This window comes from Diabrotica undecimpunctata, chromosome 1 (assembly GCF_040954645.1).
Source record: "Diabrotica undecimpunctata isolate CICGRU chromosome 1, icDiaUnde3, whole genome shotgun sequence".
In the NCBI taxonomy this organism is placed as follows: Eukaryota; Metazoa; Arthropoda; class Insecta; order Coleoptera; family Chrysomelidae; genus Diabrotica; species Diabrotica undecimpunctata.
Genome location: NC_092803.1, coordinates 103,772,115 through 103,797,817, shown reverse-complemented (window position 1 = coordinate 103,797,817; position 25,703 = coordinate 103,772,115). Strand labels below are relative to the sequence as shown.

Genomic DNA, 25,703 nt, shown 5'->3' with positions numbered 1-25,703 from the left:
ATATATATATATAATATATATAATATATATATACATATATATATATATATATATATATATATATATATATATATTTATATATATTAGCTATAATACTACATGCTAACGATTTTATAATCAATTTGAATATTTTTTAGGCTGAAGAATCATATCAAAGTTCCGAAGAGTTATATGATTCTGAAAGTGAGGTAAGTACAAAATTATAGCCGTTTGTGATTTTGAATACAACCCTAATATTTTCCTTGGTCCAATGAACTTGCACTGTACATCCTGTCCATCTCAATCAGTTTTTTTGATCTCACAATTTCGTTAGAAAAGCATGATAGGAAAGTCATGTAAGGGACGAGCAAAAATATAATGTATATGGACCAAGTACAGGAAGATCTGAACACACTTAAGACTAGAAACTGGAGAGCAATATCGAAAAATAGGAATGAATGGAGAAGACTAATTTAATAGATTAGAGCCCAACCAGGACTCTGGAGCTAATGTTCTTGAAATCCATTAGAAATATACATACAGCTTTGATTTTATTACAATTTACCGCCTTCTGTTACTATTTGGGATGTTTCTTCCCTACATGAATTATCAATTAAAAAATTAATTTTGGTATTATTTGGTATTCAACATTTTGAACTCCCATTTATTCGTTCTACTATTCTTTCGTCCCCTAGCTGTCATTATATTACGAATCTCTTTATTTCATTTCTTTTATCCTCCCTGGGGACTCTTGCCGATTACCGCATATAATTTATCTTCCCCGTTGTTATTTTTTCTTAAACTAAGACCTGAATATTAATATATGCCTTTGTATTGCGTTACTAAATTTGTAGATATTTGTAAATTCTTAACTTCTTAACTTTTAATGGAAACTTATTTCATCTTCCACATTATCAGATACGGATTTAATGTATACTGTTGGTAACAACACTATAGACTATTATGCTAGTAAATCATATTATATACAGTAATGAGTGCATTAAGGCCCGGCAAAATAACGCAAAAGATAGAAAACATAATACGTTGTGAAATAAAAAGAAATGAAACTGGTAGAGGTGGGAAATTATCGATAAAAGCCAATAATTTAACCACTACCAAAGTGAAAATAGACTTGATAACATTAAAACAAACGAACAAAATTAACTCTCCGAATATTCAGCAAGAATTATTATTTGGCACCTAGGTTTGATAGTATCCATTCTAAGTTCTTGATACGCAGTGATGCATATACGAAACAGTGGCTTGCAATGTTCTACACTGATATACCATAACATTTATTGCCTGATTAGTCAGGCAACATTTCTTTCTCACTTACGCGAACCAAGACATTGCAATTCCGAAACTGGGCAAACCAAATGATAAGTCAGAAAACTACTCCCATAACCCTACTCAATATGCTATATAAACTATTAGAAAAACTTCTCAACAGAATTAGTCATATGATACTTGAAAATATCCCCACTGAAGAAGCAGGCCTTTGCCTCATCGAAGCTGTACGGACCAAGTCTTCTCACTAGCAACTTTTATACAAGCTAGTTTTCAAAACAAACAAAAAACAGCCGCAGCATTCATAGATTTAACAGCAGCATACGATACTGTTTGGAGACAGGGATTAATATATAAACTGGCCGGTATTATCCCGTGCAGAAAGATAATTAACCTCATTGACAACATGCTGGCAAACAAAACCTTCCGGGTAATAATTGGAAAGAATTTGGGCAAACAGATAAAACTGAATAATAAGTTCTGTGGGAAGGGTTCTGCGCTTGTCCTTTTACTTTTTAGCTTCTATATTGCTGACATGTCTGCAACCGAATCTCGCAAGTTTGAATATTCTGATGACTGGACCCTTGCAACAAGCCACCAATCGCTAGAAACTATCGAAAACACTCTTACGAATTATCTATCCATCATTAGCGAATACTTTAAGAAATCGAGATTACAACCAAGTACTACTGTAACGAAAATCAACTCAGGTGGTTAAAAAGAAGAAGATCCGGTGATAAAAAGCTAATTGTATAAAGGAACTTTACAAAGAACTCGTTGCTCAGAATCGGAAACTTCATTGGGGTGGGTAAGGATATGACTGGTAGAATAGTAATAAATCAATGACAGATAGATAACAAAAAGAAAACAGTAACAAAAGGATACAAGAAATACTAAATATAGCTAAACTGCAAAATGAAACGGGCGTCAATGAATCTTAACCTGAGAGTTATAAAAAACTTTGTTACTAAAACTTTCTTTTATTTTCAGGTCAGTAATGCTTCACCTTGGATTTTTCCTACCAAACTTTCCATTAGTAACCAACCTTCCTTTTTGTGCTTAATATTATAATTTTCTTGTTACTTGCTTATGTTACTTGTTTTGGCGATAGTTTTAAGGGTCTAAACACAATCGATACTTAATATTTAAATACTTTTGTATCGCTATATTTAACTAACCTGATTATCAAATGTATATTGAGGCCAAACATTTGATATTAAAAACAAATTTATTTTCTAACGTAAAGCACAGTTCATACGTATCCAGTGATTTAACAGAGTAAAATAATTCAATCAAATAAAAACAATCGTTACACTAAGTTAGTGTTACTTGAAAGCATTAAGTAGCAAGTCGAGTATCTAAAATGAATTGAAAAAAAAAAGTCGACTAAATGGTCTCTGTCCATAGGTGTTTAGTGACCGCGCTAGTCGACTAAAAATATGATGGGAGAGCTTTACTCGACCGCAAAAATAGAATACTTACTTACTTATCTGTGACTTTACACAGCATATTTTGTCTGCGTTTACCATATCCCAATCGTCATTTCTCCGTTTCATATATATCTTCTTCACTGAGGTCTGTTTTTTCCATTGCTTTTTTTTTGTCCATTCCACTCTATTCTAGGACGTCCTGGTTTCCTCCCTCCGTTTGGTTTCCATTTTAAAATTATCAGCGGTATATCAAACGGAACAAAAGTGGACTCAAGTCCCCCTGAAAAAGGCCCCGGTTAATTGGGATATCTTCAGTTTCGATGTTGTTTTCAGCAGGTATTTGAAGGTGAATTTTAGTGTTCAACTCCGTCATTATATGCCTTAAAGAGGTATATAAAGTATAGGTATAAAGAGTTAATATCATCGACTTTATTTTATTATCCTTTCTCTTTAGGCTCTATGATATTGTTTAGAGAATAGTGTTGGTAGATATGCTGGGTTACACAGGATGTGACCAATTTGTACAAAGTTGGAAGACAACTAATTGGGCAGTACTTGGCTGGATCTTGGGTGTTATTTTGATCCTTCAGTATTACGTAAGTGGTTTCGTTAGTAAGAAATGGTGGTATTTCCTGCAATTAGAGATAACATGATTAATCAACATTGAAAAACAATTATGAACACTCCAAAACTTCTTTAGCCAAACGTTTTGTACTCCGTCTGTTCCAGGAAATTTCCAGTTATGAAGCTCTTTGATATTATTTGACACTTCTTCAGTGGTAAAGGGTTCGTAAGGGATATTATTGTAATGCTGACGATTGTTCGTTGTATCTTCAATCCTTCCAGCATTGGTGTTATGGGTAGCTGGCGTTGAAAGTTGATTTCACCAAAACTCGTGAATTTCTTCTTGGCTTGGTTATGACTTATTTTCATTTTCCACAGTGGAGTTTCCTATAAAACGCTTTCATTTTATCTCTTTCTATTTTATCTCCTTAGGCGGCCTGAATTAAAGAGAGAGATTTATCTAACAGAGAGTTTTTGTTTTAATGTGTCCAGGCATTGTTGAGGTGTGTTGAATAACGACTGTGTGTCCAGCTGTCGTTTTTCTCAGGGTGCTATTATGTTACCAGTCCTTCCGATGTTGGTACCCCGTCGTGTTCTTATCTTAATGCCCATAACATTAGTAATTGCTGTTGCTGCACAGTAAATCAGCAGACTTCTGTGATATAATTGTTTAGGACTTCAGTATTCACAATTTGTAACAGCGCTCCTAGTTTCTTAGAAGAGTTTACTTTTGGTAGGGGTCGGTTTGTTCCACTAAACTCTTGTACGGCACGTGCCACCTTGTTTAGCAAACTACCGTACAACTCATTGTTCCAGCGTAGCACCTTTTTCTTATTATTATTATTTCAGATACCTACGGTATCAAAAGGATTGAGCTCTGTTGGGACTCTTTCCGTATTATCGAGCTCTAGGTGACTTGGTACGAGTGAGTATCTCCCAAAAATTTTTTTCTCTCCCCCAAAATACGCATGTGGATGTTAAAAGTAGTATCTCTTTCTGCTTGGTCTTATATATATATATATATATATATATATATATATATATATATATATATATATATATACTTTATATATATGTAGGTCTAATTTAAGTTCTTTTATTATTTGAAGAGGGTTAACGTTATATTAAAAGCCCGCGATCTATGCTAGAAGTCTTTTTTATATAGAATACACTGTACTGATGTTATTTACATTTACAATACACAAGATTACGGATAATTGTCTGCGACCTGCGAATTAAAATATCGAACACCCCCGTCGTTAATTGGTTTCGTCTTTCGTCTTTTCGGCGTGCACGATAATTTAAGTCTACTCAGTTCGAGCGACAAAAATCGAATGCCCGGCTCAGGAGGAATGTCTGTTCTCGTCTACATATCTCCTGTCCCCCTTCGCCTCTGAATCCCGTCTCCCTTATAGCGACTTAAGCATATTGTTTAAGTGGTTCCTTGCAGTGGCGTAACTAATGAATAAAACTATGCTAAATACTTATAGTAAGAAATATTCCTACATACCTACATATATATATATATATATATATATATATATATATATATATATATATATATATATATATATATATTCACATCTTTAGAAAATATGATAGATAGAAAACTGGACAATTTAAAGCAGTCAAAAATGACAAAATAACTTTATACGCTTTATACATATTTACAGAATACAGATTTTTTGTTTTAACATATATCATTGACAGTAAAAGTAAACAACTCTTTTTTGTTTTAATGCATTTCATTGACAATAAAAGTAAACAACTTTGTTTTAAAAACGCCATTCAAACAATATTTATTAGCATATTATATTGCTCCGAATGGTTTCACTATAGAAAGTTAATGTTTTAGAAAACTACATATTCATATGTATGCACAATATGATTGTTGTTGGATATAACGAGATCCGCTTATAACGAGGTAATTAGTCTGCCATTTCAGTTCTCGTTATAGAGGGAGTCTACTGTATATATAAATCTTATAAGGTTTTATATGACTCCAATAGTAGAGAGAATAATAGGTATCGTCTGAGTACTTTCCATTCTCCATTGTCTCTTTATTTCTTTAAAAATATTTATTTTGGGTTATTATTATTTTTCTTATTTAAAAATAGAATAAATTTTTACTTATTTGACTATTGTTTACTCTAGACTCTTCTAGTCAGCTCAATTAAAATTAAATTTTTTAAATTGATCAAGTAATAAATTATTTCACCGCTCAATTAAACTACTGGACTGGTATGAATGGCGTTATGTTTTCGTTAGTTCGACATGTAACTTATATAATATATATAACTGAGTAGACAACTCGTTGACGTTGACAACTCTTGGTATATTTTATGTTGTCGACTACCGATCAGAACAACTATATCGATGTTTTGTTGGGATACTGCCATACATCCGTACTCGATCCTGCTTTTACTTCCATTGAGTGGTCCTAGGTTTCATTTAAGTTAAGTCCCCAGTTAAATTATTTTTGCCATTTATTTCCGTAAATGTTTAGCCTTAATGTTTTATTTATGTTATTGCTGATAATCATGGTCTTTGTTTTCTTTCTGTGTGTAGTTTTATTCTAAATTATTTACAATTTGTAACTATTCTATTAGTGTCTTTGTAGTGTTCCATCGCTATCTGCCAATATGACTATATCTCTCACGTATTGTATATAATTAATACTCAATAAGACTGAAATTGATGTGGTACTAATATATCGAGGCACTATTAGTCTAAGATCCCGCTGCAAAATCACTACGTTCATAACGTAGTTAATCAAACTCACATTTTTACTTACATTTAAGAATAGGAGAATACATAGATAACAGAATGCCAGTCAAGAAGTGGCCGCAAATAATTTTATTTAAATTAATTGTAATTAATTTTTGGTTCAAAATTTCGTTCATTTATTTTTTGAATAAAACATCATAGCAATACATGTAATAAAGAATTTGAAAAGCCATGGGTGCTGTTGTCCACTCGACCGCACCTACTTCGCAGTCAGGTGTGAACAAGTTATATTTTAGAGAATTTTTACGCTCATGGCGTATATGCATTTTTTTATATCAAATTGAAGCTATTTTTTTAATATACCGATGCCTGTGAAAAATTTTTCGCAAATTAGTGCTAGCTGCTAAAAACGCGAGGTTATTAAAGATTAAGTGAAAAAGAGGCATGTATCTAAATAATTTAATAAAGCTATAGATTGAGAATTCATTTCAAATGAGATTTATTTGAGTTAAACGCACAAATTCATGTCTGAGCAGACCACCAGTGGAATAACGTTAGAGCATACAATAAGTGCTGATACTAATAATACCTTAACGGGTGTTAGCCACTTTACTGATTAAATATCTGCAAGGCAGCGATGGGCTCTCAGTCATAGATTGAGTACTAAAATGTTGTCATTTGTTAAGATAAAAATTGGGTTATCACGGTTAGATGATAGTTCCCTTTGAACTTTGAACAGCATAATTAAAGCTATTAGAAAAACTATGAATCCCTTCTGTAAAATCGTTAATGCAGAGCTCGTTTAATATTTTAACTGATAAACCGTCATCGTTAAATGTCGCAAATTGTTTACGCAATATAAAACCATGAGGTCAAGAACAAAAATTTCATTTTTATTCCAGAATGCTTCAAGGTTATAAAAGGTTTGTGGGGTCAATTAAATGTAATAAAATATATAACTATGCTTTATATTGTCTTAAAAAAAGTGTTAAGAAGTACCGGTGAAGATAAAACATTCATTAAAATGGATTTTCCATTTTTATTAGAAGGTAAAGTGCAGGGCAAAAGATCAGTTGGAAGACGCCAGAACTTGTGGCTGAAAGACCTGAGGAGATGGTTTGACCGCTCATCAACAGAAATCTTTCGTGCAGCAGTTTCCAAAGCTACAATTTCCATTTTAATCGCCAACCATTGAAAGGAGACGGCGCAATAAGAGGCTCTGGCCAAATTTCTATCTAAACATTTGTGTGACTCTTCAATATTGGGGAATAAATAAGTATATATGTTGCAGAACAATGTTTTTCATATTGTTATGTTTGAAATCTGGTTGTTAAAAATAAAGAAATATAATTTGCATGTAAACAAGAGGAAGCAGACACGAGAATTATATATCAATTGAGGAAAATGCCGGAAAAATTAAAACTTTGGTGAGAGCTGCAGACACTGATATACATGTTATCGTATTACCTAGGTAATTTGAACAAATTTCCTAATTTACAAATTTGGTAAAGATAATGGTGAAATCTGTATTAATTGTTCAGATTTATCGATGAAATTAGGCACAACTTGTATTGCGTTTCAAAAAAAAGAAAAAATTATTTAAAATACGCTGTTGTTTCTTTTTTTGGACTTATATTTAATGGCTTCTGTAATTTTTAATTGTATCAAAGAGCTCCAATAAAAACAAATATTTTTTTTAAATATGGTCTGCGTAGTATCATTTTTTGTCATACAAATAGCCGACATTCTCTTCTTCATATATATTCTTGTTGTATTTTAACTTGATCAATAAATTTATTGTTACAGAATTGTTGTATTACCTATCTTAATATCTTTTTTTTTTCAACATATTACTTTCTTAATTATAATTTTGGAATATTTGTAAAGTCGTTCCTACTACTGTTTACGCAGTTGCTTGCGAGCCATATGTATCAAATGCGCACAACTGGCATTCGGCATCCTTGTTAAACGAGTGGCGTTGCGTGCTAGGTCTCTTTCGCTTTATCTTTGATACCTCGTCTTTCAGCTAGCATCCCTAATTTGCGGCCATTTTTCACAGGCAGCGGTATATCATATTAAAAAATAGCTTTAAATTGATATAAAAAACGTACATATACGTCATGACCGTAAAAATTCACCAAATTATTACCTGTTTACACCTGTCTGCCAAGCAGTTGGCACCTGCAATGGCAAGTGGGCAAATGCACCCATGACTTCAAATTCTTTACATGCATTGTTATAATGTGGATGATATTTTATTTTATTTTATTTAATTACCATTAATTTAACTAAAACTATTTGCGGTCACTTTTTGACTAGCACCCTAGTATCAATGTATTCTCCTATTCTTAAATGTATATAAAAATGTGAGTTTGATTAACTACCTTATTAACGTAGTGATTTTGCAGCGGGATCTTGTACTATATATGGCACTAGTATAATAAGAACATGAATTTTTTAGGTTGCCGAAAGATAGTGAATCTTTTGTTAGGGATTTTTTGATTATGCAAAAAGTCATCTGGGACAATATTGTCAATTATGGCACTAAAATTTCTCCCTCGCATTTGAATAGTTAGTTTGGAATTCTTTCCTGTATGAAACTATTCCTAGTCTTTGTTATTTTCGTTACCTAACTAAAATTTTTGGCCTGTCTCTTATTTCTTCTTGTGATTATTAAATTAGTTGTTAAAATTAATAAATTATATTTAAAATATTTAAGGTCGTTAATTGTAAACTACCAAATTGTTAAGTATCGATTAAACGTTATTTGGTGGAACCAATTGGAATTAATAATGAATTAACATAGAAATTAATTTGTGATTTAATATTATCGATTAATATTTTATAATAATTATAAAATGAATAGTAGTAATAGTATTTCATGACTTATGAATACCTACTTCAGGTGTACTTGTAATGCACTTTTTACTACATTACTACATAATTCTCGTATTTTCACTTAATTTACTTTATGTTAATATAAAACATAAAAAATAATCTATGCACATTGTTTCATTTTATATTCGATGGTAATGTTTGTTCTAGTTAATCTAGTTGTCACGAAATGGTTAAACAAATCAAGGATTATTGTCAACAAAACGTCAAATTGTTGAGATTAGTACAACTTCGCAGTACAGATGGACAGTTCGCATAAGATGAAAATAGAATAACGTTTGCAGCGTAAAACATAGATTTTAATAGTGCGAAAGAATTGATACAAAAAACTGGAAGACCGTTTATTCTAAAAAAATCTGTAACGTAACATCTGTAAAATAACGCTTAATCAAAATTAAAAACATCAATTGAAAACTATGTTGCTGTTTTGGTTATAAGTCTTATACAAAAGCCTGTATATATTTTTGGTCAGTAATAACATGCATTTATCAACCATGCCGTTCAACCAAGTTCTAATGGCGGTTTTCAAAAAAACCAATGTAACAGGTCAGATAAATACCAAATGAATACAAATTACTGCATTGCAGATAATGTACTATCGTTAACAGGAGCAAGTAACGACTAATGGAGGTGTTCGGAGAAATTGGTTCCGAAGCACTAAAAAGGGTGGTACTTAAAATAAGTGAAACAAAATTTCAGTACATGACAGTCAAAAGGACAACCGACATTGAAAATAATATCGCAATAGACAACTATACCATCGAACGTGTGGATGTCTTTACATGCAGAAATCAATCAAAAGAATTCCGTAAGTAGAGAAATTAATACACGTCGTGCCACTGGGAATCATACGTACTGTACTAAAAAAAGATTGATCATATGGAAATTATTATACAAAGAACCAAAATGACAATTTACATAACATTAGTTAAATCCTAACGACTCAAGACATTCGAAAGAAAGATGAGAAAGCACGTGGTGTTCGTGTGTATCAAGGTATAAAAAATGCTTATTAAAAGCTTAAAACTTTTATTTTAAAGAAGATCTTTTCGGAATTGAATCATTCCATCATCAGTTTAATAAAAAGTTGTTAAAAACATTGTTTGGCCACAGAAAAACATTGGAAGGACATCAGTAACAAAAACAATCCTCATGGAATTTACGAAGGTAAATGCAATAGACTGTTAACTTCGTTAATTAATAAAAACTAAAAATGGGGGCATCTTACATGACCGCCAGAGCTGATGAGGTTTTATAGACTTACACGACTGGGTACGTCCCAGTCACATATTATCTTTGTAATCTATTCAAATTGGACACACAACATTCCGATTCTTTGAATATATATATATATATATATATATATATATATATATATATATATATATATATATATATATATATATATATATATATAGAAAGCCACTGGAGAGACGTTTTCCGAGTCCATAAGAGCAGCCCAAAATCGCAAGAGATGGAGAGAATTGACAGCCCGCATTGTAGGAAATTACGATCCTCAGCAATGAGGAAACGACAAGAGATATATATATATATATATATATATATATATATATATATATATATATATATATATACAGGGTATCCAAAAATTCTCCTGACAAACGAAGACCGGAGATTCCTCAGATAATTTTAAGACAATTTAACCGAATTCACCTAGTCCGAAAATGCTTCCTAAGTAAGGGAACTAGAGCTCTTTGAAGATGGCTGCTTGCAATTAGTTTTTTTTAAATACCTCCAGAACGCTTGTATTTAGAAAAACGAAAACTGTTACGATTATTTATGCACCAGAGTTGAATCGATTCCGTTAATTGCTAATTTCTAGTACCGGTTAGGTTAGGTTAGGCGTCTGTTTTGGGTAAGTCAATAGTTATTTTAACGTATAACTTTTTTTTTAACTTTTAAGCATTTTTGATACTATATTATTAGATTTTCATGTATTCTAGTACTAAAATGTACTAGAATACTTAGTTTAAGTCGGTAGGATACACCGTTTTCGAGAAAAATCGATTTGAAAATTTTTCGTTTTTCATCATGAAAGTTAAATTAATATTTTTTGCATTAGTTGGCTTTGAAATGTCAACAGAAGTAGGTATAACCTACGTTTTTCATTGTCAAATTGTTGTCAGTTCGTGAAGTTTCTCTTTTAGTTTTTACTTTGTAGCATTCAAACACAACAATTTCAATTCAACAAAAATGGTTTTTACTAATGAGGAATATGCTGATATGCAAATTAGTTTATTGCAAAATGAGGTGTAACTTTCGAGCAGTAACGTAGATACGCTGAAAAATTTCCCAATTTAAGTTCAGTGTTCTCAAAAAATTATGAAACAGGTCGACATTATAATGTAACAGCAGCACATGAAGATGTAATTTTAATGAAAGAGAAACATTTAGAAATTAGCGTTCGAAGACTATCTGCCATGTATCCCACAATTTCAAAATCTTCGGCAGAAAATATCTTACGCAACGAAAATTTATATCCTTTTTATTTGACAAAGAAACAAGCACAGCTACAAGGAGATTTTCCTGCTCGTGAAGAAGTCGCTATATGGTTAAAAAAATCAGAAAAATCAAAATGAATATTTTTTCAGATACATTTTGTTTTATGATAAGGCTACATTCACAAAATTGGAATTTTTAATGTACATAATGCACATTATTATTCGTACGTTGGTGACAATCCCCACGTTGCATTTACTGCAAAATATTTTACCTGATTTGTTAAATGATGTGCCTTTAAATATTCGGCAAAACTTATGGTTTCTACATGACGGCTGTCCTGCCAACTTTATCAGGACGGTACGAGAATTTTTTGATAATAATTACGAAAGCCACTGGATTGGAAGGGGCGATCCAGTTGCTTGGCCAGCTAGGTCGCCGGATTTGAATCCGTGCGATTATTGTATTTGAGAATATATAAAAGAAACTAATGGTCATCACATTGAGCATCTTTTGTTACTATCTACCTTTTGATACTTATTCTTTTGTGTTATTCGTAGTTTCGTTCCATCATAATAAATACTTTGTTTTTAAAAACTTTTAAATAAAATTATGTTTCAAATTATTTTTTTGCTTCTTTTGTCAAGCTTTTTTTAGGAATTGTGTGCAGCATTTATTGAAACAAAAGGTACTTTATAAACTTAATTAAGGTACCTATTAATTTAACTTTTATGACGAAAAAACGAAAAATTTTTAAATCGATTTTTCTAGAAAACGGTGTATCCTACAGACTTCAAGTAAGAGTAACTTTTAATAGTACTAGAATACCTAAAAGTTTAATAATCTAGTATTACAAATGCTTAAAAGTTGGAGACAAAAAAGTTATGCGTTTAAATAACCGTTGACCTACCCAAAACCGACGCCTATAAACGGTATCAGAAATTTGCAATTAATGGAATCGATTCAACTCTAAAGGGTAAATAATCGTACCAGTTTTCGTTTTTCTAAATAGAAGCGTTCTGGGCGTCACAATATAATCGGTAGGCTCTGTGTAGAGCCTAGACCTAATATGCTGTGTACATTTTGTACGATAGATTGAAGCCCTACAGCGAAATATATATATATATATATATATATATATATATATATATATATATATATATATATATAAAAGATTTCGCTGTAGGGCTTCAAGCAGGTTTCAAACTAGGCCGGTTAACTAGTAACTAAATAATCATTTAACGCCAAATTCTGGAAAAAAGTGCAATAATTCAACAATGAATTTTTGCACTTTGCCACCTGTTTGTCGACTTTAACCCATTAACGCCCAAATTATTTTTTTTTCAAATTTCAAAATTTTACTTACACATAATTATCAGTATCCTTGTTCTTAATAAAAAATATTTATGAAATTCATTTATATCTTTGCATTTTTGGATATGACCCAACCTATAAACAGGAACCCGGGCGTTAAGGCTATCTTAATTGAAAGTATATATGAATAGTTTAAACAGTTACGAGAATTAAAATATTTATTTACACCTAATAAGAGCAAGTTTATTTGTTATGATACTATATAAAACAATTTTTACACAATGTTACAGAAAGTACATTTTCCACAGTATGTTAGTGGTTTGGCTTTACAATTTTCTCCTTGACATCATCTCTGCTATTCACGTTTTTTCATGAAGTGTCCTATCCCGTTTATCTATATATTCATAAAAACCTTTGATGATGATGTGCTCGGTCTTCCTACTTACTTTTTGTACTAAGAGTCAATTTTAGTTAGGGAACTGCTATAGGTCGACGAGAATCTAATAAATACTTTATTTATTGACTCGTTTGTAGAGAAACCATAATTTACTAAATGCCATATCAATCAATCGTGTGAATATTTTATTGGCTCTGATTTTAGTGGCATATTTTCCAACAAACCATTCGTGTTGATCCACGCCTACGATGTAGTTATCGTAATTCTTTAACACTTGTGGTTGAGAAATAAAACGTTTTCCTTGGAACTTGTAATCCCATCTACTATCTACTAGTTTGTTAGAGAGGTTCTATATTATTAAAATTAGATGCTATAGTAAGACACTTATTACAAAGTATTTCTCCATTTACATTAAACCAAAAATCATACGAACCACGAGCTTCTTTACTAAGCGTTTTTTTATCTTGCATAGGATACTTCGGTAATCTCTTTTCCCGCAAGGTATCCACAGTGGGTGGTGAATGGGTGTTGGTAATATAATCAAACAAAATTTATAATTCAGTTTACTGAGGAATAAAATATACACGGTAAATTGTTTCTTTAAATTTAAACAAATTTTAGTGGTTATTGTATAGTGGCAAAATTAAATTTTTAGTGACCTATAAATAGGACGCTGGCCAATAATGCAGTATATAACGACATGGCAAGACCCAGCCTGTAAAATGCTCAGACTGAACTAGTAATTCCAAAAAACTCATTCATAATAATAGTGACGATGACTATGAAGCTATCATCAGTAAAAATTTAGAAAGACACATCAACGCCGTTTGAAACACAAAAAGGAATAAGTAAGGCGAGACGCTGACATGCGAGCTCTTCAACATTTATGGGTTAGAAGCATGAACTATAATCAAATGCAATGGATCCCCTCTATCTTTAAACAAAACTGCTACGCAAAATCTTGTGAAAAGGGAACACGGTGGTGCATTAACAACTTTAATGTACAGAATGTACACAAACAGAAGTTCAGTGGAAAATATATTATACCACAATCAAATAAATCCATTTAAAATAGGCCGGACATATAGCTAGAAACAAATATGATAAAAATAATCTGCGCAACTGGTAAGTAGGAAAAAACGGCGTAGACCAAAGCTGATGATGGCATTGTTTGGCTATCTTAATAATTGTGTCATACCTACTACATTAGGTGTGGTTGTTCAAAAAGTTTTGAAGTAATATTTATTTTTTTATGTTCTTGATTTATTTCTAATATACGAGTAATATTTGCTGTAAATATTATTGTTTTGACTAAAGCGTTTTTATTATTGTGTATTTAATTTTATGTTTTTGAAGTAAAAAAGGGATTCTTAATATTGTTCTGAAGCTATTTTCTTGTGACATTTTAAAGTAATTACTATTTAAATGGAAATTGAAACGTCAATAAACTTACTTTAACCTTTAATTGTGGCTTATTCCCATTTAAATAGTAATTAAAGTAAAAAAAGGGAGTCAGCATAATTCTCAGTCCAGAACAAATTAGTTAAATTATTTCATCAATTCTTCGATTATTTCGAAGTATTCCCTTGTTTAGGGAATACTTCGTATATTATCATTAAACAAGGTATTGAAAAATATTTATGTGTAATTAATCTACACAAAACTTTTATGTTCTTTTTGAACTTACATGTTCATGAAAATTTATAAAGGGCAACTCTCTTTTACTTGTACAACTATTCCGTTTTATTTTTCTTATACTATTCTCTTGGGCCTTCTTGGATAGAGGTTTTGAAGTTTTGCTGAGTGTCGCAGACTTCTTATGAATCGTTCATTGTTCTGATATCCTCTGATATTGCATGTTATACATGTTATACATGTTCAGTTATACATATAACTGAACATGTAAATGATATATAGCCCTAATATTTAAATTCTGTTTAGTTGATATCAATATTTCAACACCCCCACTTATTAATAAAACAAAATTTATATTAATTTCAATAATCTGTGCAGGTTTTCAGCAACTAAACCTTTAGTTAACACATCAGTTGGCATAACATCAGTAGGCATATATTTTACATCAATGATCGTGTCAGATATTAGGTCTCTCAAAAAATGATATCTTACATCAATATGCTTACTTCTTTTATGATAAATAGGATTTGCTTATAAGTTTAATCCACTTTGGTTATCATTAAATAAAGTAATACATTCAGTTTTTTATTAACCCCTTATTATTACTAATTCTATAACCCCTTAGAAAAACAGCCTCTTTAGCAGCCTCTGACAAGGCCATATATTCTGCCTCGCAGTTAGATAAAGCTACTGTTCTTTTTTTGCACTTTGTCAAAATATTGAAGAGCAACAAAGTTTAAATACATATCCAGTAAAGGATCTTCGATCTAATGTATTGCTTGCCCAATCAGCATCTACAAAACCTTGCAATTCTTAATAATCTTTTGAGTAAATCAGAGAATAATTAATAGTGTCTTTTAAATACCTCAATACTCTTTTTGCACATTTCCAATGTCATTCATTATATACATTGTTAAATTGACTCATGAAACTGACTGCAAATGATATATCTGGTCTGGTTAAAACAGATAAATACATCAAACTACCAATTAGCCTCTGGTAAGAAAATTTATCTCTAATACAATTGTTACTATCATCCATTGTTAAAGATAACTTTGGTTCAATTAGAGTTTTAACTCTTTGGCATCACTCATGTTAAGTCTCTTTAATAACTGGATAATACAGTTTTTCTGATTAAAAGCAATATAACCTTTAATTGGATCAAAATCTATTTGCATACCTAAACATTCCTTAATTCTACCCAAATCTTTAATAACAAATTTACTTTTCAGCTCATTTTTTAGTCTACTTGTTTCACTTTCATTATTTGAGAACACAAAAAAATCATCTACATATACTGCTACAACTGTAATTTTATTATTTTCTCTTTTTATATAGATACAAGGTTCATCTTTTGATTTCTTACAATTAATATTTTTCAAAATATTATTTACTTCATAATTCATTGCATGTATATTTTCTCTTTTAAATTACCATTTAGAAATGCTGTTTTAACATCTAAATGAGTAATATCCAAACCTAATTTTACATAAAGTGAAAAAAGCAACCTTAAAGAAGAATGTCTTATTACTGGAGTAAAAGTTTCTGTATAGTCTATATATTCTCTTTGATTAAAACCCCTAGCCACTAATCTTGCGCGATATGTAACTTTATTTTCGCTATTACACTTTAACTTAAACACCCATTTATTATCAATTACACTACCATTTTCCGATACATCTACCACATCCCATACATTGTTGTCACGGAAAGGTTTGATTTCATCCATCATGGCTTCTCTCCAATTTGCTCCATCAGGACGTTGTAATGCCTCCGAGACTGTTAACGGTACATCATCTATGTCATTTGTCTCCGCACACATATATGTAACATATTCACTAAAGTATTTTCTTTTTCTTACTCGTTCTGACTTTCTATGTACTTCTTATAATATTTCAGGTAAATTGGGCACTTCAAAGTTTTATCGCTTAAGTTATCTTCTTTATAGTAGCTATATTCTTATTCACTAAAAATATTATCATTATCTTTAGACTCAGTTTCAACATTATCTTTGTTTTGTTCTCCCACTGAAACTAGAGTTTTTTTTTGTCTTATGTTCATCTTTTAAATCAAAATGAATCACTTCAAACTTTTTTGTGTCTTCCATAATTTGTACATCTCTGGTTACTATAATTTCTTTGGTGGTTGGATTATACACCCTGTATCGTTTTGTATTTTCAGCATACCCTACTAGAATGTGCAAAATAGCCTTTTTCTCCCACTTTGACCTTTTTCTTTTGGAACATGTACCATCACATTGCTGCCAAATATTCAAAGGCCACTAACATCAGGTTTACTATTTGTCCTCATTTTAAACGTTGTTTTTTTTTATACTAGAAGCCAAAGATTTATTTTTTAAGTAAAAGCTGTGGTTACAGCTTCAGCCCAAAAAACATTCTTAAGATTGGCATCAAACAAAAGACACTTTCCCTTTTTTACAATTGTCCTATTCAAACGTTCAGATGCTCCGTTTTGTTCAGGAGTGTAGGGATTGGTTTTTTGATGTATAATACCATTTACACTTAAATATCTTTTAAATTCTTTTGAACAAAATTCTCCACCATTGTCACTTCTCAGAGTTTTTATATGAACACCTTCTGGTTTTCAACCATACTTTTAAAATTTTTAAAACAATTAAAAACTTCACTTTTTGTTTTAATAAAATAAATGAAAACCATTTTACTAAAATGGTCTTGGAAAGTAACAAAATATTTGGAGCCACCTAATGATCTGTTCTCCATAGGTCCACATACATCAGTGTGTATAATCTCCAGTAAACTACTGGCTCTGTGACCTTGCTGTGGAAACGGTAATCGTGTTTGTTTACTCTCACAACAAACTATACAGTTATGTTTTTTAATGTCAATTTCTGTATATATGGCCAAACCTTCTATGCCATGTTTCGCCATTGACAAATAAACAATTTTCAAAATCTTTATTAACCTTATTATTCAATTTGTACACACCATTTATTTATTGATAAATTTAAAGTCAGCCTTTGCTATTAGTTCAGAATCTTTGTTAAATATTTTGCATCAATGATTTTCAAATTCTTCTTGTTTAACCTACTCATGGACAAAATTATAAACAAAGCAACATCTCTCAATCTCGGAAACAGAATGGTCAACAAAAGAATTGGTATGGTGTGTTACGCAGATGATGCAGCAATTATTGCCGAATCTGAAGATGATCTTCAGAGACAGCTTTTAGTTCTTTCAAATAAGCCGCCAACTAAATATGACCATTTCTACCAACAAAACTAAATGTATGACAATAGCAAAATATCCGCTCAGATGTAAATTAGTGGTTGAGAACAACCCCATAGAACAGGTGATGCAATTCAAATATCTGGGCATAGATATATCAAGCACACACAACCCAGTAAAGAACCTAAGGAGTCAGATCAACAAAGCATCCGCATTATCGGGATGTCTGCGGGAGATAGTCTGGTCAAATCCGCATATGCGCACAGATAGTAAAATTAGAATCTACAAGACTTGCTTACGACCGATCATGGCATATGGCATAGAAGTGCGCGAAGATACCAACAAAACGAAACATATGCTAAGGGTTGCCTAAATGAAAACCCTAAGAACAATAGTGGGCAAAACAAGAACAGGCAGGGTGAGAAATACATACGTCAGAGAGCAATGCAAAATTCAAGATATTGTAAGATGGGGAAAGCAGCGTAAGAGGATGTGGTACAATCATGTAAGACGAATGGATGAGAATAGACTCCCAAAAATTGCCCTGGAAAACAACCCGCCCGATTCAAGACCTCCCGGAAGACCACCTAAAAGATGGAGGGATAGTTGGCAATCTAACTCTCAGGAAATTAACCAGAGGCAGCTTCAGAATTAAACAGATCGAAAGATCTCCAAGAAGTAGAGGAAGAAGAAGATTTCAAATTCAATTGAATTTCTATTCTCTATTAATTTTCTGACAGATAAAAGGTTATTTGTAAGTTCTGGAACACAAAGAGGATTTTGAACTACAATATTAAAATTATTCTCACCAACAACAGTTAAATCCAAATCACCTGAACACTTTACTTTGGATGTTTTTGTTAGCAACTATAATATCACATGTATCACTTACTCTTTTATTATTAATCCAGTCTTCATTTGGCGTGAACACTAGCTCCAGAGTCCACATAACACTTAGTTTTCTTAAAGTCTCCATTGAGAAACGCCGCACTAACGCATGTTTTTCGGATGTTTTCAATTTTGGACATTTATTTTTGTAATGTCCGATTTGTTTACAATGATAACATCTGATTTTTGACAGATCTCTATCTCTCTTTTCATTAACGCCGTCATCACTTCTTCTGTGATTGGTGCTATTTTCAAATCGTCTGTTGTGATTGGTTCTAGTTTTGTTACTACAACTACTTGCAAACGCACTACCAGTATTACCAACATCACTTTCCATGTCCAACAGTTTTATTTTAATTAAATCGGTAGAAATCACAATTCCCGAATGTTAGATCGCCATTATCATTAGTGAAAAACGCTCAGGTAATCCCGCCAAAAGTAGCGAACCTATCCACTGATCCTCATTTTTAAAACCAGTTACACTAAATGTTTGTCCTTTTTCAACTATTTGGTTCACATAACTTGCCATTGAACTGCAATCTTCCAATCGCGTTGAAATTAGACTTCTCAATAAACTAATTTTTCTCACGTACCCCGAGTCATCAAACAACTTTTTTAAAGCGTCCCAAATTTCTTTCGCGGTTTTTGCTTGTTTTATATGTATATATAACGATGGATCAAGCAAAAGAACTAACTTGGCTTTAGCTTTTTCTTGTTTGTCTACTTCGGTTTCAGTTCCGACTAAACACGTGGACAAACCTTCTAGAACAAGATAATTTTGCACTGCGAAAGCCCAATCATCGTTATTTTCACGGCATAACAACTTTGGCACTGTAGACATGTAATTCACTGCCATTTTGAACCTTAACACTCACTAGTATACAACGTTCATCTATTTACCAACGGAAAAATTAGTCTGGGCCACCATAACCCGTTAAAACTTTTAAATGAAACGAACCAGTAGAGTTAGTATACAGTTAAGACTGACTTTATTTTGTTCCAAAAGTAAATACGATTGACAGTTTACATTGTACCAACCTTAAGTTACTGTAAATGACATATTAATAAGTATGTCACTAATAACAGCATATTAATAAGTATGTCACTAACTTCATCCCAATATCAGACAGAGTAATTTTAATACAGCTGAATGCTAAACCTGTAAATATAAATATCATCCAAGTTTATGCTCCCACTGCTGACGCAGATGAGCAGAATATTGAAGAATTCTACCATCAAATAGAATAAGTGCTAAAAATAACAAAGAAACACGAAGCAATAATAATTATGGGTGACTTTAACGCTAAAGTTGGACAGATGATGACGCAGAGCATCACCGGAAAGTTTGGCATGGGAGAGAGAAATCAAAGAGGTGAACGTCTAATAGAATTCTGCCAAGAAAATGACTTCGCCATTACAAATACCTGGTTTTAACTTCCAGAAAGGCGTCTCTACACGTGGAAATCCCCTCAAGATGGACATCAAGGCAGAATAGTACGGAACCAAATAGACTACATCCTAATAAACCACCGATTTCGAAACAATATTAAAGATGTAAAAACTTACCCAGGCGCTGACATAAACTCAAATCACAATTTACTCTGCTCCAAAATACAAATTAAATTAAAGAAATTAACAAAGCCAACTAAGCCTTGTAAGATATATCTCGACCCCCTGAAAAACCCTCAAACGCGCGAACACATATCACAGCAGATAAATAGTAAAATACACAGAATATCAAATATACCAAACGAAAACAGAACCATTAACGAATGCTGGTATGATATTCAAAACTCTATTTTAGAGAACGTACAAGAGTCTTTGAAAACACCTACCATGTTGGCAAAAAATGAGTGGATGACACAAGAAATTCTAGACCTGATGGAAGTTCGACGGCAACACAAAAATATAAATATTATCGAATACCGTGAAATCAATAAACGCATAAAAAGAAAAATTAAGCAAGCCAAAGAATCCTGGCTTGAGAATTTATGTAAAGAAATAGAAGACCTCCAAAAAAATCATGACAGTTTCAACCTCCACAAGAAACTTAAATATACTGCCGGAATTAGAAAACAGAAAAATGCTCACATACTTAAAAGCGCGGACGGAAAAATTTGTGATCACGAACAACAGTGCAAAGAATGGGAGAGATACATCACTGGCCTTTTTGACGATGCTTCTAGAGAAAATGCTCCAAATACTGCCTGTGACAACCAGTTAGACAGAGGTCCCAGTATACTGAATTCGGAAGTCAAAAAGGCAATACAGCAAGCCAAAAACAATAAAGCACCTGGACCAGATCAAATCCCTGCTGAACTACTTAAACTTTTGGATGAGGAAAGCATTGCCTGCTTAACCACTTTCTTCAACAAAATTTACAACGAAGGAAAAATACCAGATGATTGGTTAGAGACACTGTTCATAACATTACCAAAGAAAAGCAGGCCCACCAAATGCAGCGATTTTAGACTATCAGTTTGATGAGTCACACACTGAAGATACTCTTACGAATTATACAAAACCGAGTATTCTTTCTATGCGAAAGTAGGATGGGTAATAAGCAATTTGGATTTAGAAACGGTCTAGGAACTAGAGAGGCACTATTCTGTATGCGCGTTCTATTACAAGAAAGTTGTGAATTTCGAAGGAATGTTTATGTTTGTTTCATCGACTTCGAGAAGGCGTTCGACAGAGTACAACACGATACACTTTTCGATAGCCTACGGGCAGCAGGACTTGACCACTATGATATAAGACTGCTGAAATACTTATATTACAATCAAGTAGCCTCTATCCAAATTGAAGACAGTCCGACTGAAAAAATATCCATCAAACGTGGAGTATGGCAGGGTGGTGTTTTGTCACCCACTCTTTTTAATCTGTACTCCGAAGAAATCTTTAGGGAGGCTATGGATGACAGACAAGAGGGAGTAAGACTAGGTGGAGAAGTAATCAACAATATTACATACGCTGACGATACAGCCATTCTTGCAGAAAATTTACAAGATCTCCAAACTTTACTAAATCTAGTCAGTGAAGCAAGTTATCGGAGAGGCCTAAAAATCAACATTTCAAAGACAAAGTGGATGGCAGTTAGAAAGATCAATATAGATCAAGGTCTGATTTCTCTTAATGGAGAGGAGATCGAAAGGGTAAATCATTTCAAATACCTTGGCAGCTGGTTAAATGTAAATTGTGACTCTGATGAAGAGATAATAACCAGGATCGAAATATCACGTAAGGCTTTTATGACCTGGAAACCAGTTTTATGCAACAGAAACCTGTCGATGAATATTCCTAAGAAGGTCCTGAAATGTTACGTGTGGTCCATCCTATTGTATGGTTGTGAGACATGGACGTTAAAAACCACAATGCTAAACAAGTTAGAAGCATTCGAATTGTGGTGCTATAGACGAATCCTAAATATATCGTGGGTTTCGCACACTTCCAATGAAGATGTTCTTCAAATGATCAATTCAGAACGTCTGCTCATAAACACCATAAAGAGGAGAAAAACAGAATACTTCGGCCATATAATTAAAGGACCTAAATACCATCTACTTCGCCTTATAATACAAGGAAAAGTGGAAGGAAAGAGATGGATTGGTCGAAAGAAACTTTCATGGCTGCGTAATATTAGACAATTGTGTGGTTCCACAGTAGAAGAATTATTTCGCGCTATAGAAATTATTATATATATTATATATTAGCCGATAGAGAAAGGTTTCAGGAAATTGTAAACATGATGACGGCCAACGTCTGAATACGGACACGGCACCCAAAGAAGAAGAAATGACATATAGTCATAATATTTAAATTTTGCTTAGTTGAGATCAATATTTCAATATTCATGTTATATTTCTAGTAGTGTAGTCTATAATAATCGCAAATGTACTTTTTTAGGAAGAAGTCTTAAGTTGTAGGAAAGGTAGGTGATTTATATCTTATACAAATAATATAGTATAATTTACAGTTTGGCAATACAATTAGATAATATTAATATGTAACCCAAAAATCGTTGATTGGTCTAGTTGATCCGAAACGAATGCACTACTTTCGCAAATCTCTTAGGTAGTCTGCTTGGAGTGTATGTCTCATCTTTACCTAAAGTTTATTATCAATTTGGGTCCATAGTCTACGTGGATAACATTTAACTAGGTGATAGGTAGTCTAAGTCCATTATAATAATTTAATAAAATATTGAAATATTCGGTTAAGGTACTAGCACACTTTTGGTGTTCAAATTCCATGTATATTACAAAATTATTATTATTTTTTTTTGTAAAAGTTTATCTACTGGTTACAAAAACATGTTCTTATTTTCCATATTTTTTCCATTTATTAGAGGGCGTCGAATTCAAGAACCAAAAAAAATCTTAGTCTGTGGCCGACAGTTAATAACCGGATTGGTAAGCCTGAAATAAGAAATTCAAGCGGCGTTTTAAAAAGAAAATTTTCGTGTATGCGAATTCACCTCCATTTATTAAAAAATACGAGAAAAAAAGGCGGACTTTTGAAGCAAAACGTATCTAAAACTGACCATTGTTTTCACCATTTTTCTTACGCCAAAATATTATGTTTTTCATTGATTGGCTTAATTGAGGTGAATTCGCATGTAAGATATGTTATCAAGTAAAACGCACCAAGATTCATTCAAATCGGTCCAGTCAATCCGGACATTAACTGTAGGCCGTGCGAAAAAAGTGATTTCGGGAAAACGCGTTTAAAGTTTTTTATCGTATTTTTTTTATTTTTATTAAAAATATCGAGTTTGATCACTTAAAATTGATTATTCTGTTATCGTATACACCATTCAGTCAGTGTAATAACTATAAATATGAGTGATATAGAAATGATTAGTGACGATGTTTACAGCGGTAAGAACTCGTTAAAAATACTCTTAAGCCAAGGATTCTATGTATCTCATTAATCTTACCATTTTTTAACTCTTTTAGTCTGTACACTTTGTTTAGTACCAATTCAACAAATTAAAAATCAAAGACAAAAGACAGTCACATTCAGAAACTCCCCAAATAAACAGGTAATTTTAGCAGTTATCCGATATCAGACGTACGTAGGGCTAATTGCACTTTACAAATTCTTAAAGAGACAATCCCAACTAGAAAATGATGCTTCGAAGAATCTAGACATATAATATGCTAATAGGGGAATTATAAAAGTTCCCACTGTGTAACAGCAAGAATGGAATTTCAAAGATAAAGGAAACACATTACAATCAACTGCTCATATGTAAAGAATGCGACTGCACATCGTGGCAAGTCATTAGTAACCATTTTCCAAAACTTTAGTCTAAACTGATAAAATCAGATTTGTAGAAAGTGAAAACACTCGATACGACGTGGGGTGAATTCTAGCCCCACATACATTTCCGCGAAATCCGACGAGAATATTTAATTTTCTGTTCGCGATATTTAGGGTTTTACTACTTCTTTGTGCTCTTAATACATCAACTACCAATGTCCTAAACCGTCAAAGCGATTGATTTAACTTTATTACAGATATTAATAAAAACGTTAAATCTGTGGCGAGAATTCGTCCCACTCGGTATTAGGAAGGTTAATCATATTTACCGATTAATTAATTCATAAAAAACACAGAATTCCGAGCAGAATTCCTTAAAAAGTAAAATTACATATTTTTTCTTATGTCTTCTTTCCGCGATAGTTAAATAGGAAGCGATCAAGAAGACGGTTTTTTTGACACAAGTGCCACGATCCACTGTGTACGAACTTATAAGACGATCCAGTGTTGCGAAAAAAAAGAAAGGATTCTGGTGCCCATCGAATATTACCGAATTTTCATTTATCAGCTATACGGGAAACAATATATCATATGTATTTAGTGAATAACTTACCAACTTTAAATAAACTTTTGAGTGAATTAAGAAACAAAGAAATAATCCCCGAGTGTCATAAAACTACTTTTTGGAGGTTTTTAAAATCTAATGGTTTTATGTTTAAAACAGTGAATAAACGGCAGGCAATTATGGAATTCAGCCGTTTAATAAAGTGGAGGTTCGATTATTTGGAGGGTCTAAGGTCTTTTAGGAGTGAAGAGAAGAACTTCTATTATTTGGATGAAACTTGGTTCGACACCCACGATATAGTTAAAAAATATTGGACCGATGGTAGTAACAATTGCGTCACCAATGTTCCTCCCTCTAGAGGGAAGAGAATTTGTATTTTACATTGTGGGTGAGAATCAGGATGAGTAGAAGATGCTTTATTACTCTCTACTAACAGTTTAAGTGATTGTCGCTTAGATTATCATCAAGATATGAACAGTACTTTGTTTGAAAAGTGGTTTGAGCAGTAATTACTACCTAAATTAAAAAGAAATAGCGTTATTATTTTGGATAATGCTCCGTATCATTGTAGACTAAAGAGTAAAATTCCAAACACTAATTCAAACAAAGCTGAAATTCAAGAATTTTTATAAAAACATAAAATATATTTTATGGATTCTTACAAAAAAAAAACTTGTAGAACTATTAAAATTACTTAAATGTGAAAAAAAATATGTTATCGACAGGCTAGCTGAGAATTATGGCCATAAAGTATTAAGATTACCTCCTTACTATTGTGTACTGAATCCAATAAAATTGTGGTCACAATTAAAAAGTAATGTGAGGAAAAATAATAATTCTCCTAAATCATTTTCGACTGTTGTAGATTTAATTAAGACCGAATGTAATAATATTACAGCAGATAATTGGAAAAAATGTATAGAGCATGTCAAAACAACTAGAAGAAAAATACAGTTCCAAAACATTATAAATAGAGTAGTTATAGATTTAAACGATAGCGCTGATAGTGATACCGATTTAAATGTAGAGGATAGTGAACTGAGTTTATTAGTCTAATTTATTATCTTTATTTATTATAAAAGTGTTCTAAC

At 32.2% G+C, this 25,703-nt stretch overlaps 1 protein-coding gene across 4 annotated transcripts in view; it reads left to right on the top strand.

Annotated features, from left to right (window-relative positions):
• Nucleotides 1–25,703, top strand: part of LOC140451871 (uncharacterized) — a 39,521-nt gene that overhangs the window by 5,179 nt on the left and 8,639 nt on the right. The window contains exons 3-4 of one of the 4 annotated variants that reach the window (XM_072545796.1): nucleotides 138–188; nucleotides 22,689–22,713. In XM_072545796.1, coding sequence (XP_072401897.1) covers nucleotides 138–188; nucleotides 22,689–22,713 — 76 coding nt within the window. Of the gene's footprint in view, nucleotides 1–137; nucleotides 189–2,256; nucleotides 4,239–9,032; nucleotides 9,273–22,688; nucleotides 22,714–25,703 lie in introns of those variants that run through there. The other 3 variants (XM_072545823.1, XM_072545804.1, XM_072545814.1) reach the window with 3 other exon arrangements.